Source organism: Haplochromis burtoni, unplaced genomic scaffold (genome assembly GCF_018398535.1).
Source record: "Haplochromis burtoni strain Fernald_Lab_line unplaced genomic scaffold, NCSU_Asbu1 Contig_468, whole genome shotgun sequence".
Classification (NCBI taxonomy): Eukaryota; Metazoa; Chordata; class Actinopteri; order Cichliformes; family Cichlidae; genus Haplochromis; species Haplochromis burtoni.
The window spans coordinates 31,061-47,125 of record NW_024582829.1 but is presented as its reverse complement, the minus strand read 5'-3'; the positions used below and the strand labels follow the sequence as shown (position 1 = coordinate 47,125).

General features: G+C 42.0%; 2 protein-coding genes across 2 annotated transcripts; both read right to left on the bottom strand.

Annotated features, from left to right (window-relative positions):
* Positions 1–1,477: 1,477 nt before the first annotated feature.
* elovl8b (ELOVL fatty acid elongase 8b) lies at positions 1,478–9,935 on the bottom strand (the record flags this gene model as incomplete). Its single annotated transcript, XM_005946476.3, is given in 7 exon segments — positions 1,478–1,730; positions 1,952–2,079; positions 2,392–2,506; positions 4,143–4,199; positions 4,324–4,404; positions 6,970–7,157; positions 9,402–9,935. Coding segments are annotated over 7 exon segments (795 nt in total). The 5' UTR covers positions 9,460–9,935.
* A 95-nt stretch (positions 9,936–10,030) lies between these two features.
* On the bottom strand, positions 10,031–14,713 carry mutyh (mutY DNA glycosylase). The gene is made up of 15 exons (XM_005946475.3): positions 14,486–14,713; positions 13,986–14,116; positions 13,758–13,797; positions 13,608–13,681; positions 13,475–13,516; positions 13,315–13,386; positions 13,100–13,213; positions 12,911–13,008; positions 12,691–12,835; positions 12,495–12,582; positions 12,237–12,419; positions 11,843–11,988; positions 11,603–11,752; positions 10,574–10,624; positions 10,031–10,493 (listed from the first exon to the last, which is right to left on the bottom strand). Exons 1-15 carry the CDS (start codon positions 14,583–14,585, stop codon positions 10,347–10,349), a joined length of 1,581 nt encoding a protein of 526 aa, XP_005946537.1. The 5' UTR covers positions 14,586–14,713; the 3' UTR covers positions 10,031–10,346.
* Between the last annotated feature and the right edge of the window lie 1,352 nt (positions 14,714–16,065).

Sequence of the window (16,065 nt, the reverse complement as noted above, 5' to 3'; positions counted from 1 at the left end):
TCACACGCTTAGATCTTTTTTTCTTCAGTTCTGGTTTCATTTTTCCAAAAACAGAACAAAGATCACATTGTAAGTGGGTTATTCTGACTTAAGTGCAAGATAGAAACCAATAAAGTGGAAAAAATAAGGCTAAATATAATGTAAATGCAACTGTGACACTGAATGGAAATGGCTTCAGTGGCAAAAACAATGGTAGTGTTTCCCAACCTTTTTTTTTCCCTCATGACTCCTTAAAACATTAAACTGTCTTCTTATGATTGCGCCTACTCAGCTGCATCTGCTTTGATCAGTTCAAGCAAACAAATACTGACTTCTTTTGTACAACATGAATAACTTCAAAGGCCAATGTACAAGTAATAACACAAATAAGCTACCAGAGACCTACAAAAAGGTGTTTTCTATCTAACTTCAAACAATGTACAAGTAATAACACTAAAATAAGCACGAGACTACAAAAAGGTTTGAAAAAAGGACACCAGTGTTTGAATAGTCTGATAATGGGGCACCCCATCATGAACAGTCAGATATTTCTATTTCTATTATGGAAACTTCCTGCAGTCTTTAAATCCGTTCTAATTCATGCTAATGCTAATTGGCATTCAGACTGAAAAACTAAAATCCTGTTGGGTTAAAGGTCCAAGTTACCAGGCTGCAAACTGCTGGACACGATCGGCAAATAAATGATGTTGTTGATGGTGCAGGTTTTAGTCTGTAATGCGCCTCGAGGCTACAGCTGTTGGCGCTATATAAATAAAACTGAATTGAATTAAATGTTATTAAATGACATTGACATTAAAACCTGCACACAGACAGTACAATCAGCTCGAGCTTCTACATACAACATCTCATTTTAACACCACAAACCTCTCCTCTCCTCCTCTTTGTTTTTTCTCGGTAATCTACACGTCTGCTCCACACTGACGTGTAGAGGAGAATATAACGTTTTGCAGTGACGTTTTATCAGTGGGGAAAAAAAGTTTGCATTTCTCTTGTTAAGTAGTTTTGGGTTTTTTTGGCTTTTGGATTTATCTCGGGAGGAGGGTTTGGGCAGAGAAACCATCCTACTTTATTATAATTATTATTATATGTATAAAATGTACAGTTTGTTTACAGCAATCATTTGAATGTTTGTCATTCCTCAGTTTAAGAAATAAATAACTGAATCATCACGCAGTGTCTCTTTTTTTAAAAACAATATAAATGACAGATGCTTCAGCTGCTCACATTTGTTCTGTGTTTATTATATTGTTTGTTTTTATAAAGACAACTACGTAACAAATGCAACACACCAATGCATTTATAGCCCGAAATATTGTGCAATGTCAGTCCCCAGAGCTAGTTGTGTGTTGAGCACCCTGAGAAAAACTTTCACACTGTGGACATGTTGCGCCCTCCAGTGGTCGCTGCGGAGTACTGCAGATTTATTTTTTCAAAAAATAAACCTTTAATGTACATCATGTATAATGCCCATATATATATATATATATACATATATATATGTGTGTGTCTGTATTTTTTTTAAACCGTTGTGTTTCAGCTGTGTGTTGCCTCATCACGGCGTCTCATTTCTGCTTCTTCGTCTTCCTGAGGTAGCTCTGATAATAAAAGTTACTGAAGAGGATGATGAGGGTGATGCAGTAACCAACCACCACAGCATTCATGGCATCAGGGTAGTTGCAATCTGCGAACAGGTTGTACGCTGTGTGCACAACGATCAGGACAAATTGCACCTGGAGAGGCGACACAGTTCAGATCGGTTTAATCATTCGAACATGCTGGCGCGCACATTTTTGAATATCTCACTACAGAGCTGGCGGTCCCATCATGATCTTGAGAATAATCTTCTAACTTAACCCCACCCTTCATGCACACAGTTCAGATCGGTTTAATCATTCGAACATGCTGGCGCGCACATTTTTGAATATCTCACTACAGAGCTGGAGACGCTCACCAGCTGCAGAGATGTCAGGTACCGTTTCCACCACAGGTATTTCTGCATGTGAGGGCCGAGTGCAGCCAGGCCATAGTAAGAGTACATTATAACGTGGACAAAGGTGTTGATCAGGCCGACGAAGAACGCTGCAGGAAACAACAGAAAAAGGTTTTCCACACAGAAAAGCTGGTTTAAATATATATTTGAAAAAGGATTATGGAGATGGAGCTGTTAGGCAAGCGGGAACGAGGAAGACCACTAAGAGGACTGGTGTGACAGAGAAGTATGCCAGAGATCGGGGAGGTGGAGGTAGATGAGCCACTGTGGCGACCCCTAAAGGGAGAAGCTAGTTAAAGCAGTGGAGCTAATTTTACTCTTAGTGGACTTTATGGTTGTTTGGGGGAATGATTTGAGGTCACAAACCTGAGGACAAAATATTTCAGTATCAGAATACTCACACTGTCCACCTGCCACATACTTTACTCCCGACCACCAGTTGAAGATCATCGTACTGTGATGGTAAACATGAAGGAACGTCAGCTGATTGTTCTTCTTCCGCAGGATGATCAGGAGCTGTACACAGAGAAATGAGCAAAGAGCTACAGCTAGCAGCTAGCAGGTTATATGCAATGCAGTCACCAGTCACCTTTCTCACTCACTATGTGTTAACAGACCTCTCTGCATTGAATCATATCTGTTATTAACCTCTGTCTCTCTTCCACAGCATGTCTTTATCCTGTCTTCCTTCTCTCACCCCAACCAATCAGCAGATGGCCCCGCCCCTCCCTGAGCCTGGTTCTGCCGGAGGTTTCTTCCTGTTAAAAGGGAGTTTTTCCTTCCCACTGTCGCCAAAGTGCTTGCTCATAGGGGGTCATATGATTGTTGGGTTTTTCTCTGTATCTATGAAGCGCCTTGAGGCGACTTTTGTTGTGATTTGGCGCTATATAAATAAAATTGAATTGAATTGAAGTTTATGCAAACGCCTAACGTAAATGATCCCCATCTGTAGCTACATCATATGTGAGGAAAGAAAAGATATGACATATCAAACATGAGGTGCTAGTTGCTATGGTGATCTATGCCTTGAATAAAGCACCAGACAAAAGTATTTTTTCTTCTTCGCAGCTTTAGCAGACAGACACCACAGCATAAGGAAGGAGAAAAGTGCCTGTACTAAGGGCTAGAAGGAAAGGAACTGAACAGGAAGCATAAATACTGAAACATACTGAGAGGTGACAGATGGGTGAAATCAAAAGGAGTCATTTTGAGGGATGAAGAATAAAGAAAATAAGAGCAAATGAGAGAAAGTTAAATCATAGAGTCAGGGCAGCAATGAGTATTGAAAGAAAACGCAAAGCCGGTTGGTCCAGATAGAATGGACACGTGCAGGAGGAGCTGCGAGGTTTACTTGGAAAGTGAGACATTGTATGATTACTGGAAAAAAGAGACGGAAATTCCTAAGACTACGACTGTGCCTTTGGGGTATTAGGTGCATACAAGACTGTCGCAAAAGAAGAGCTGTACTGCATGAGGACACAGAGTAGCAGAGACGTATGTGATGAAGAGCACAATGTTAATCGTTTTAAGCTTTGGAACATCCTCGACAGAAACAAAAACTTACAGTCAGCACCACTCATTCAAGTAAATATTGCTGAAACGCTCCCACTTGCTAGTCTTTAAAAAAATGGTGACAGTGTGGACTTGAACCCCACGCTCTGCTTTTTAAAAAAATGGTGACAGTGTGGACTTGAACCCCACGCTCTGCTTTAGCCTTACAGCAACGATTGTCTGCTCGACTGCATCCCCACCTGCTGTTCTATTCTTTGAAAATGTCTACGGGCCAACAAACATTTACAACATTTTTTTAATCTCGTTGTTTTTGAACAGCACCTAATGTGGCGGACCCTCCAAAGAGGGTCTCAGCATTGATCCTGAGAGTGACAGATGGGTTTAAGATGAAGGTTCAGTTACACTCTGAGCTTTTCCCGCTTCCAGTGGCAATGGAGAGGCTGATGGAGCAGAAAAGGTGATAGAGGATGAAGAAAAGGTGAAGAGGTGGAGAAGAGCAGGGTGGAGTGGATGGAAAACAATCAGGAGATACAAGCAACATTTAAAGGGAAGGTTTAGAAGTTGGCACGGAGGCGATGCTGCTGTGACACAGGATCAGGAAAGAGTGCATCAGCTTAGGTTGGGCTGTGTAGATACATACCGTGTCACTGAGCTCTATGACCTTAGAGAAGAAAAACCACCAGCACACTCTGGCCATCTGGGGAAAAGTGTAACTTCTGTATAAACTGTTTGTCAGGTATGTATGATGTGCATCAAACTTCTCAACAGACACACACACAACAAACAAACCACAAAATATACTCAATGCATAACTTTCTTACCCTCATTGCCAGCGGACTGGTGCTGTAATCTACAGGCTGACACAGCAAGCTGTAGTTAAGGAGCCAGGATGTAACAAGGAACTGAAAATAATCAGGCAGTTATTCATCTTCACATATCTCATGAAACGAGACTTTCTAAAACACAGTTATTAATAAATTAAATACTGTACAGAAGTATTTTAACATGTGTGCTTTGGGTCATGCAGTCAGGTTTATCAAAGTATTTGGAAAGTTTGCATCTGTTCACCACCACAATGGATTTTCAAGGATTAGAAAATTGAGGTTATTGACACTAAGATTTCCAGCTGTAGTTAAAGAGGTTAATGAGGATATTGCAGTAGCACTTCAAGAAGAACAAATAGATTTTTTTAAACATGTTCCTTTTTTTTAAGTAGTCCGATAGCTGACAACGTTTGGCTCACATCCTCATTTTTTATGACCAATATGAAAATGACAATACCCGAATAACAAGAACGAATTCATGTTGGGGAATTTATGAATTTGGGAGTGCTACTAGACTCGAAATTATCCTTTAAAAACACGTTTAAAAAGTAGTGAAAACTGTAAATGTTAATATACAGAACTGTAGACATATCCGCACATCATTAACAGACAGCAGCGACTACATTCCTGCACTCTGTGATACTGGCTCATATCCAATACTGTATCACTGTATTGATGTGTTTCCGTTATTGTTATCTATATTCTCCTCTGTGTCCACTCTTCTTGTCATTGTTTGCTCTAATATGATGTGATCACTGTTTTTAAGGTAAAACCCAACAATCAAGTGACACCCGCTGAGTAAGCACAGAACAAAAACCAAAAAAACTAAACAAAACTCCCTTTAACAGGAAGAAGCCTAAGCAGGCTCAGGGTGGGGCAGCGCATGTGGAGACAGTACAAACACAGACCAAGGAAGAGAGGACAAAAACTGAATGACACGCTGCAGTCGTGTAAAGACACGTGGGCAGAGAAAAGAGGGGAGTGGTGAAGAAGCGCTCAGTGCATCACATGAAGTACTGCAGCCGTCTGAGACAACAGCAGCGTGAGTGAGGATCGTTCAGGGTCACCTGATCTAACCCCAACTACAAGCTTCATCAAAAAGTAACGTTTTGAGTCTAATCTTAAAATTACAGCGTCTTCTCATGAAACTAGTCATGCATTTATTACTTCCAGGCTGACGATGATTCATTAGATCTGTAATCTTTTTTCTGATATCCACAGGACTTTCCACAAGTGTCAGAAGACTTGCATCCTCTTCTCATAATTTGAGATACTCCACTGAACATAGCGCTGCTCAGGTCTGCATCTAAATGCTGCAGCAAGAGTCACTGACAAGTGACTAGAAAAAGAGAGCAGATTTCTCCTGTTTTGGCTTCCTGTTAAATCCGATGAATTCAAAATCCTGCTCCTCACATACAAGGTCTTAAATAATCAGGCCCCATCTTATCTTAATGACCTTGTAGTACCATATCACCCTATTAGAGCACTTCGCTCTCGCTCTGCAGGCCTACTTGTTGTTCCTAGAGTATTTAAAAGTAGAATGGGAGGCAGAGCCTTCAGTTTTCAGGCCCCTCTTCTGTGGAACCAGCTTCCAGTTTGGATTCAGGAGACAGACACTATCTCTACTTTCAAGATTAGGCTTCAAACTTTCCTTTTTGCTAAAGCATATAGTTAGGGCTGGACCAGGTGACCCTGAATCCTCCCTTAGTTATGCTGCAATAGACGTAGGCTGCCGGGGGATTCCCATGATGCATTGAGTTTTTCCTTTCCAGTCACCTTTCTCACTCACTATGTGTTAACAGACCTCTCTGCATTGAATCATATCTGTTATTAACCTCTGTCTCTCTTCCACAGCATGTCTTTATCCTGTCTTCCTTCTCTCACCCCAACCGGTCGCAGCAGATGGCCCCGCCCCTCCCTGAGCCTGGTTCTGCCGGAGGTTTCTTCCTGTTAAAAGGGAGTTTTTCCTTCCCACTGTCGCCAAAGTGCTTGCTCATAGGGGTCATATGATTGTTGGGTTTTTCTCTGTATCTATGAAGCGCCTTGAGGCGACTTTTGTTGTGATTTGGCGCTATATAAATAAAATTGAATTGAAATTGAATTGAACCCAACAATAGTAAGGACAGATGAGGCTTTGCTACAAACATCTAGACGGACTAGTTCTGGAACAAGATTCGTTGGACAGACAAAACTAAGACGAACGTTTAGCAGAAAGTGGGGAAGAAAAGAAGGATTCAAGATCCAAAACACACCACATCATCAGCCAAACATGTTGGAGGGGATGTTGTGACAAAAACATGTACGACCGCGAGTTAAACTGGTTCACTGGTGTTTATTGATGATGTTACTGCTGATAAAAAGAGCATGTAGTAGTCTGATGCCTATAGCGCTATAATCTCTTCCTGACCTGAACCCAACCTGCAAAGCACAGATTGGACACGGGTCTCAGTACCCTTTGAACTGAATCTATAAATCTTCTCTTCAATCACAGCTGAACTCTATATTTGAATTCATTAGGTTGGTGCACAGATGCAAGTACAGAGACATTGTGCCACTGTTCAAACACATCATTGCTTTGCTCATAAGCTGGTTGGTTAATCAGTTTCCCTGTTATAACAGAACAAAGAAGCAGCTTAAACACACCTCATGGCACATATACACAGACAGGCCAACCATGGCGAAGTTGTAAACAATGAGGACCACTTTGAGCTCAAAGGGTTCCCTGTGCTTCATCAGACGAGGGCCGGCCCAGATTACAAACAGATAAAGCAGGAAGATGAGCGTCACCGGGACTGGGGAGTAGACCAACAGCCAGGGGTCCGTTCTCTTGTCTGGACAGCAGGAATTGCAGGTTAGGTATAATTTAAAAATGAACAAATGTGTTAAAGGAAAGATCCAAAGTAAAAGAATGATTGGAGCTGCTGTGATCTCATGAATTTCTCACCAATGATTCCTGAGATGTGGTTTTTGTCTCAAGGAAATGCAAAAAAGTGAACCTTGCTGTAACTTAGTTAATATGCACTCCCCGGCCACTTGATTAGGTACAGTGCTGGACCACCTTTTGCCTCAATTCTTCATAACACAGATTTCAACAAGGTGCTGCAAACCTTCAGAGATTTTGGTCCATGTTGACACGAGAGCATCACACAGCCGCTTGCATTCTCCCAACCCACCACAAAGGTGCTCTCGTGACATCTGGTGACTGTGAAGGCCCTTTGAGCACAGCGACCTGTTTAAACAATGATCACTTGGTACTAAGGGACCATGAAAATACCCCCACCAGAGATGGGCATGTAATCTGATTACTTTTTTAAGTAACGAGTAAAGTAAGGGATTACTATTGCAAAAACGGTAATTAGATTACCGTTACTTTCCCGTAGGAACGCTGCGTTACTGCGTTACTAAAACCGTGATTTTTTGCGAGAATGTCTCACGACAGTGACGTAAGCGAGTGCGACGTTCGTGACAACAGCTGTGTGCAGATCAACAATGGATCACATATCGAGTGCAGAGAGAGTATGAGCGTGCAGCGTTTAAAGCGTGGAAGTACTGACCTTACTTTGAGTTTGATTCCATAAAAAGTGACAAAAACATGAGTGTCCGCTGTGCGTGGGAAGAAAACTTCTTTTTACAGCGAAAAAACCCCTAAACTTCCAACAAGCACCGAGTAGCTACGACGTAATGGGAAACTCACAGAGAAACTCGCGGATTCTTCCACTGACCGCGGCACACCTGCACCAGGGTAACCTCCGCCTGCCCCACTCCTGCTTTACAGGTGAAAATAGAGCAACAGGACCGCTGAGTCTTTGACTTTATTTATTTTCTGCTGTGTTTTACTTGCATCTATTTGAAAGACTGAGTGTAAACACAAAAAATATTTTATTTTATGTGCTGGAATGTGCAGAAAATAGGTTTAAATGTTAAACTAATTTCTTCCAGTCAGAGAATGTTGCATATAATTAAATGTTTGCTTGATGCATAAAGTTAAAAGATTAAAACTAATAAAACAAGTTTTAAAAAGAGACTTTTCCATTTGATTACATTTTGTATGATGGATTATGCAGAAAAAGTAGAATTGGGCTGAAAGATCTATCGCTTTATCACCTCTTCAGGTTGTAAATCGTGTTTTTAAAAAGTAACTAAGTAACTAAGTAATTAATTACTTTTGAAAATAAGTAATCAGTAAAGTAACAGGATTACTTTTTGGGGGGAGTAATCAGTAATTAGTTACTAATTACTTTTTTCAAGTAACTTGACCAACACTGACCCCCACACACCATTACACCACCTTCAACAGTATGAACTGTTGATACAAGGACGGATGCATCCATGGTATTCATGCATGTTTCAGATTCATCAGTACAGGCAGCATTTTTCCAGTCTTCTGTTGTTCAGCGTGCAAACTGTAACTTCAGTTTCCTGTTCTTAGCTGACAGGCGTGGCGCCCATCTGCTCCAAGGGATTTTTAGTTTTTGTTTTTGAGTTACAGTTGCCTTCCTATCCTCTGACCTTTGACACCAACCAGGCATTTTTCAGCCAGAGACCTGCTGCTCACTGGATACTTTCTTCTTTTTTTTGGTCCATTCTCTATCAAATGTAAATACAGTTGTGTGGCAAATATAACAATGTCATGTGCCATGTGATTGGCTGATTAAATATTTCTCTAACAAATAAGGTTGAACAGGAGCACCAGTGAGTGTACATGTACATGTGCTGTTAGCATTTATGAACAAGCAGCTAAGATCAAGCAACTAGTTTTCTCCATAAACATTCTTGGTGAGTGAGCTTGGATGCCTGCTGCTCCTCTATGCCTATTACAAAGATAATTGTAACAAGACAATAACAAGATAAAAAGTGTCACGCTCATTCAGACAGTCATGTGGCAAAAACCACAGAGCAGTCACTGTGAAGCCGAGCTCTGGAGCACATCTGCATCTTCCCACTCATTCAACAGACTAAGACAAGGTTTCCTTTTACACTGAAAATCTGCCCAACAACCACACGAGACACAGGGATGCAAAAAGAAACAGCAATAAAAGCGTAACACACATGTGGGAAAATAATCAACATCATACCTCCATTGTCGACTATCCTCTGGTGTACAGACAGGACAGTTTGCCGTGCGGAATCCATCTGAGAGCTTTCAAGGACTTTAAACAAAAAAAGAAGAAGAATAAAAAACCCTCAAACGTCCTGCAGTTCAAGACAGCAATTTGCCCGCTGATGCTCAGACGCAGCAAACTTCAGTGACAGCGTGGGGGAACCTTTGGACTGGGCTTAAAGTTCAGTAAATGTGAGCCAAGTGCAGCTGCAGCCCTGCGATAAAATGAAGACAGACTGGAGCAACCAGCCGTGCCGGAAACAGCCGCGCTAACGCAGGGTCGGCTGCAGCTCAGGCAAACAAACCAAACACTGCACGGTGACACAAAGTGTCTTTCGCTCCAGTTTTTCCATGTGTAGAAACCGTGATTTCGATCACTTCCTGTTTCATTCGGCCCACTAAGGGGCGCTGTTTCCCCACAAAGTTTGGCTGATAAAGACTTTTTTACCTCCTTACTTACGCACAGACAGTCAGACGAGGTCATTTCAATACAAATGAATCCTTCAGAATGTAAAATGGTCATTATTGTAAAAAGATACTTCAATCTTTATCTTGATTTGGCCTTACAGATGTTGGACATTCAACTCACGTCACCAGCTCAAGTGAAGACTAGAGCTTATCTTTTATTTACACTTCTTTCCCATGTTATAACTTTATTGTGGCAACAAACATGACAATTATGAAACATACTAAGTGTAAAACACGTCGTCGGCTCACATGAAATTACTTAAAATCCTGCAGTTGGTTTACAATGAGACAGAAATCAGTCGTTAAAAAATAATAACATAAAATAAAAATAAAAAAATCACACAATACAATTTTAATCAAAAACTGATTGCTATATTAATAGCTTAAAGTGGAAACCGCAGTGATGGCGATATTTAGGTACATGCATGTGGAAAGGCACTTTTCAGGGACACTAACAACATTCCTCTTTTACAGTCTTGAAGAAGGAACTGAGGGAGAGCTGTCTGCTGCCGCTGCTCGCTGCACTGAGTTTGTTCTTTTTAGAGCTCTGCGGCTTCTTGTTATCCATTATTTCCGAGTCCTTTTGCCTTTTTCCATCCTAAAACGAGCAGAGACAAACAGTTACGGTAGGATTACATAATAAATTATCTGAGCAGTTTTACAAATGTCGAGGCTCACCTTTGTGTTTTTTTCCTTCAGACTGTCCACAGAATCATAAAGCTTCACAATCTGCAGGAGATTTAATGTTGACCACACAAGCACAATTAGATGCTTTTTTAAATACGTTACAGAAACGTGAGACAATCTTGACGACATTTTACACATGTATGTGTATTTTCTGTGACATTACTGGGGGACTATTTGTTTATGGCTTTACATTCAGTTCTATTCGATCAGCCTTTGACCCAAAACATTTGTGTGTAGTAGCAGAACAAAGCAGGAAACGTTCTTTATCTGACTCCACCAGTAAAAAAACCTGATTTAAACTTGTCTGACTTCCCCTTTGAACATCTGCACTGAACCATGGAGCTCAAACTGCAGTAAGAACGCCGCATGTGTCAAACTGACTTTCATGTTGAGGCTTTTCACAGAGATGAGCCAATAAAAGCTTTTTAACGAAGACTGCATTTTTGTGGATAATCACAGGATGTGCTTTGTGAATTAATCCCCGAGTGTCAGACTGTCAGAGCAGAGAGGAGGAACCCCCTGAACTGTGGCTCGTGTCATCATGTACCAGCACACAGCAAATTGAAAACACACCAACACAATCTTCTTCTCAGACAACACAATCGTTCTTGCTTATTTGTTTGGGGTTTTGTAATCAATGAAGTCACGGAAAGTTGTGACCGAACCGCAGCTTTTGTTCTTGTACCACCAAGCGGTACCTCAGTGTGTGGGTTGCCAGTATTAAGGGAAGCTACACACTGCGACTTAGGTTCTGTTTAGCTACTTTGTTCTTGCCTTTTATGAAAAGGTTTGTGGTCAATGTTAAGGATCAGCAGATGATGATCTGAATCTGTTTGCATAGTGAAAATGAACTTTGACAGCACGAGCCACTGCAGCCCCGTTTTCACTATATCCAATATATATTTGGAAAGGTAAAGGCAGGTTGTTATAGCATGCTTTCTCTAAGTGACAATCAAGTGCACTCTTATTGCTGCACAGACAGAATTCACTCAGACAGTGCATAAAAAAACAACCACAAACCTTTTTCAGTCCTGTGGACACAGCAGCTCCCTGTAGAGCAGATCTAGTGAGCCACTGTGTGTTTTCAGTCTGTGTGTGTGTGTCCCTCTCCTTTAAACACACACTGTAAACCACATAAGTCTGGTGGATGTGGGAGAAGATGTGGACCACCTGCAAACAGCCAACCAGTGCAGCAGAGTTACACAAACAGCTTATTTCCTATTAAAGGCAGATGACAGAGCGTCTAAATATCCAGCTTACCTCTCCCACATACTGGAACAGGTTTTCAGTTAAATGCGTTCCCAGTATTCTGCTGATTTCCTCGCAGAGCGCCCCCTTCTGTTTCTTCTCAGAGTTTTCAACCTCAAGCAGAAGACTTGGAAACTCCCACAAGCCTGCCAACAAACCTGCAGCCCACCCAGACAGATTTACTTACTTTTACCGTTTTTTTTATGTGTGTCTGAATCAAGCTGCACAATGACTGAGACATCCACCAAAATTATAGCCTGCATCCAGACCAATGCATCACTCCTAACACTGACAGTTTTCTCAGTGATTCTAGCAGTCTGATTCAGTCTCGTTATCAGGATACAATTGTGCACATTCTGAATCCAACGCTTGACCAGCACAAGCTGATGTTGCAATCAGTGCTAACCTTTGCTTGGCCTCTGTATGAGCAGGAACCTTTCTTCCCCGTCATCTCCAGGCCTCTTCACCACACAGGTAAGAGTTCGCTCCACCCGGGGGGGCTTCTTCGACGGCTTTCTGGGGAAGTTCTGAACACCCAGCTCATCATTCCAGGGCTCCGAGGGACACAGGGGACATGTTACACTGTTCGCTTCACATATAGAAAGATACTTTTAATTTCAGGACTATACAGACATCTGAGAGGTCTGAAGGGGAGGAGACTTACTGCAGTCTTCTATGTCAGGCAGCTCTGAAGTCTTTGTACCCAGCTTCCCCAAGAGCTTCTTAGAGTTTTGCTCTTGTTTGACAAGAACCTGTGCAGACACACAACATGCCTCATGCCATTAACTGGAGAGAATCTTTTCTAATCTGTGTTCGCATAATCCTTAGTGGTGCCAGTCGCAATTTGAAATCATCCCAACCTTGTGATAAGAGTGGCAGTGAGACTGCACGGGGCACTGACTGCACAGGGGCCCTTTAGGGGTGCAGACTCGTGCTCCCAGCTCCATCATGGCCTGGTTAAAGTCTCCAGGTCTCTCAGGATCCACCAGCAAATTGGCCAAATCCCTTAAACACAAGAGAAATAAAAACATTCAAAAGCTTTCCGTTTATATATTATTTTGGTTTGGAGGTGAATCTCACCAAAGTGCCTTTGTCACTGCTGGACTTGTGCTGTCAGCTCCAATCGCCCTCAGGCGACACAGCACCCGAATGACATTACCGTCCACAGCTCCGGTAAGCTACACAAGAGAGATCACATCTCTATGAGTGATTAATAAAAGAGTACCTAAGACTTTGCTCTGCTGCAGATATCCATGTCTAATGACCCACCAGCCCCTGTGCAATAGAGCCTATAGCTGCAGCAGTGTAGCGTCCCACTCCAGGCAGCTGTTTGAGCAGGCTCTCAACCGTCTGAGGCATCTGTCCCTTTAGCTCTGACACCACCTAAAGGAACATATAATGAACACCCAAACACAGAAGGTGTGAGACTTCTCTGCAGACAGACTGTTTAGAAATGTTAGATAAAGGGAAGAACACAATCAGACCTTCTGCGCTCCTTCATGCAGCCTTCTTCCACGGGAGTAGTAGCCCAGGCCTGCCCACATCTGATTCACCTCCTACCAATCAACACAATCAGTACATCCAAATTAAAAACAGCAGCATTTTAAAATCATTGTATGTGCATTTGCTGCTTTAAGGCATCACCTCTAGAGTGGCAGCTGCAAGATCCTGCACTGTGGGCCACCTCTGCAGCATAATAAATAGAAGCTTTAAGTTGCACACAGTGAAATCAGTGTCACAAGAAGTCCAGTGCACAAGAAAGCTACACGATGCACACCTTCATCCACTTGTTGTAATAGTCTTTTACTGTGGCAACCTGAGTCTGCTGCAGCATTATTTCTGAAACCCATACTGAAAAAAAGCACATCACTTTAAGCAGCAGTTAAAGATGTGTACATTTGTCAAGAATGCACCCAACTCTTCTCACCTCCATATGTCCTGATGTTGATGTCTGACTCCGTTATAGCCTGTAGAAAGTAAAGAAAGGCAACGCTACAAATTTCCTCTGAGAAAAAGACTAAAAATACGACAGAAACCACCAGAATACTGACAAGGCTGAAACAATAACTTTGAACCAAACTTATTTCTATATCACATGTTACATTAATGTATATTAATGATGACAACGAAGTAGTTTAATATAGTTTCTTTTTACCAGAGTCCTCCATGGCAGCTCTCTCTTCTCCTTGTTGTACCAGTTAAGGAGTTGAGAGCGAAAGCGGACGACATCAGCAGGATCAGGGAAAGTGTGGTGCGGAGATGGTGAGGAAGCATCTGTGGTTTCCTCTGGAAGACCAAAAACACAATTCTCACTCAGACTAAAGAAATCCCGCTGAAATCATATCTGTCTATTGTGCCGTTATTAAACGTTTCTGTTGTATACTATAATAAATATGATTATCAGATTGAAACAAGTCCCATCAGACATTCATGCCATTTCTTGCAGCAGTATCAGACTTTACCCAACACGAGCCTGCAGGACCCGGTTTGGCTGTGCACGCATCTGTACTGCTGTAAATTCTGAAGCTGCTAAAACAGTTTAGCATCATTTTTAGCATCACGGAAAGCGATGCGTTTACTTTCAAGTATGCAATGAAAGCTGAAGTGTAGATCTCTCTACGACGCGCAGATATTAAGTAACAGCAGCGTGGTTACCTTGTTTCACTGCTGTCTTCTTCCGCTTCGGTAATGCGCTTTCTACCACCTCCACTGCGGCTCGCTTGCCTTTCTGCATCGCTGAACGTAACCTGCTCATAATCAGAAATAATATAAAGCAACCGATTGTGTTTCTGTCCGCACAGCAGGACCAGACACGTTTGCTTCATGCATTCATTTCTGGCTCCCGCCACGTTAAGGAGCGACGGTCCCGGCTCATCCAATTAGCTGTGAGGAAATGCGTTACGTATGCTAACGTCAACTCCGGTGGGCGGGTCAAAATAAGACCTGTCATTTCTTTATATTTTGCTAGTAAAAAAATGATGATAGGTGCAACGATTTATTGAAAAATAGGCAAACATACATGGAAATACAGCATATAAGTCAAAAACAGAGTCTTTAACAGCCTCCTTGTCATTTATTTAAGTAGCCTTCAGGAACAGTTTTCCAGGTTGCTTGAGCGAAATGCAAAGCTCTTCTCTGGATATTGGCTCCCTTTCTGATCTGTCGAGATGATCCCACATTGCTTCAATAACATTAAAGTACAGTCTCTGAACCTGCAGCCAATTCACGATTTAGACAACCCTACTGTGTGTCTTTTGCTGTGTTTGGAACCATTTTCATGTTGAAAAATGAAGCAGCTGCAAATCTGATTCTTTCCAGATGGCATCACCACAGCCCTACCCAAGGAGCTGCAGGTGTCCTTCTATACACACTGTGTTGAATCTGTACTGGCATATTGCACACCAGTGTGGGCTGCCAGCTGTCCAGCACTCCAGAAGGTCATCAACACGACACAGAAGATCATCACCTGGTTGAGCCGTTACCCTCAGGTAGATGGTACAGGACAATTAAAGCTAAAATGAGCAGACTGAAAAACAGCACATATCCCAGGATGTTGCAATAATAAATAACAAACAACAAATGAACAGTGTTATGCCCCCTTTGACTCAAACACACACAAACAGCAAACACACACACACACGCAGCAGGTAATTATCAAAAGAGTTGCCGAGAGCCAAGGACCACTCATGAAGTGCTACAGAAACACCTGGAATAAGCAGGTACAACTGATTCAAAGAAAACTATAAGTACTGCTGTCAACCACCATGGCCTGTATGCACACTCACCACATACGACTCCATTGCTTAAGCATGTCTAAGGTTGTAATACACACCATGTTTGGAGGTCAAAAGGCGCTGCATATGTCTCCAAAAACACCTTAACAACAGTTCACATCATGGTGTGTGGCTTTTTCCAGCATGCGTTACTGGCACGCTTCATATTATTGAAGGAAGAATGAATGGAAAAATGCACCGAGACATTCTTGATAAAAATCTGCTGCCATCTACAAGGATGATAAAGATGAAATGAGGGCAGACGTTTCAGCAAGACAGTAACCACAAACACACAACCAAAGAAACTCGCACTTGGTTTCAGAGAAGGAAAATAAAATTGCTGGAATGGCCCAGCAGTCACCTGACCTGAATCTACTAGATCTACGGAAAGAACTAAAGTTCATAGAAGGGACACAAAGAATCTGTTGAGGATTCCACGTCGATAGCAACTTTAAAAATATG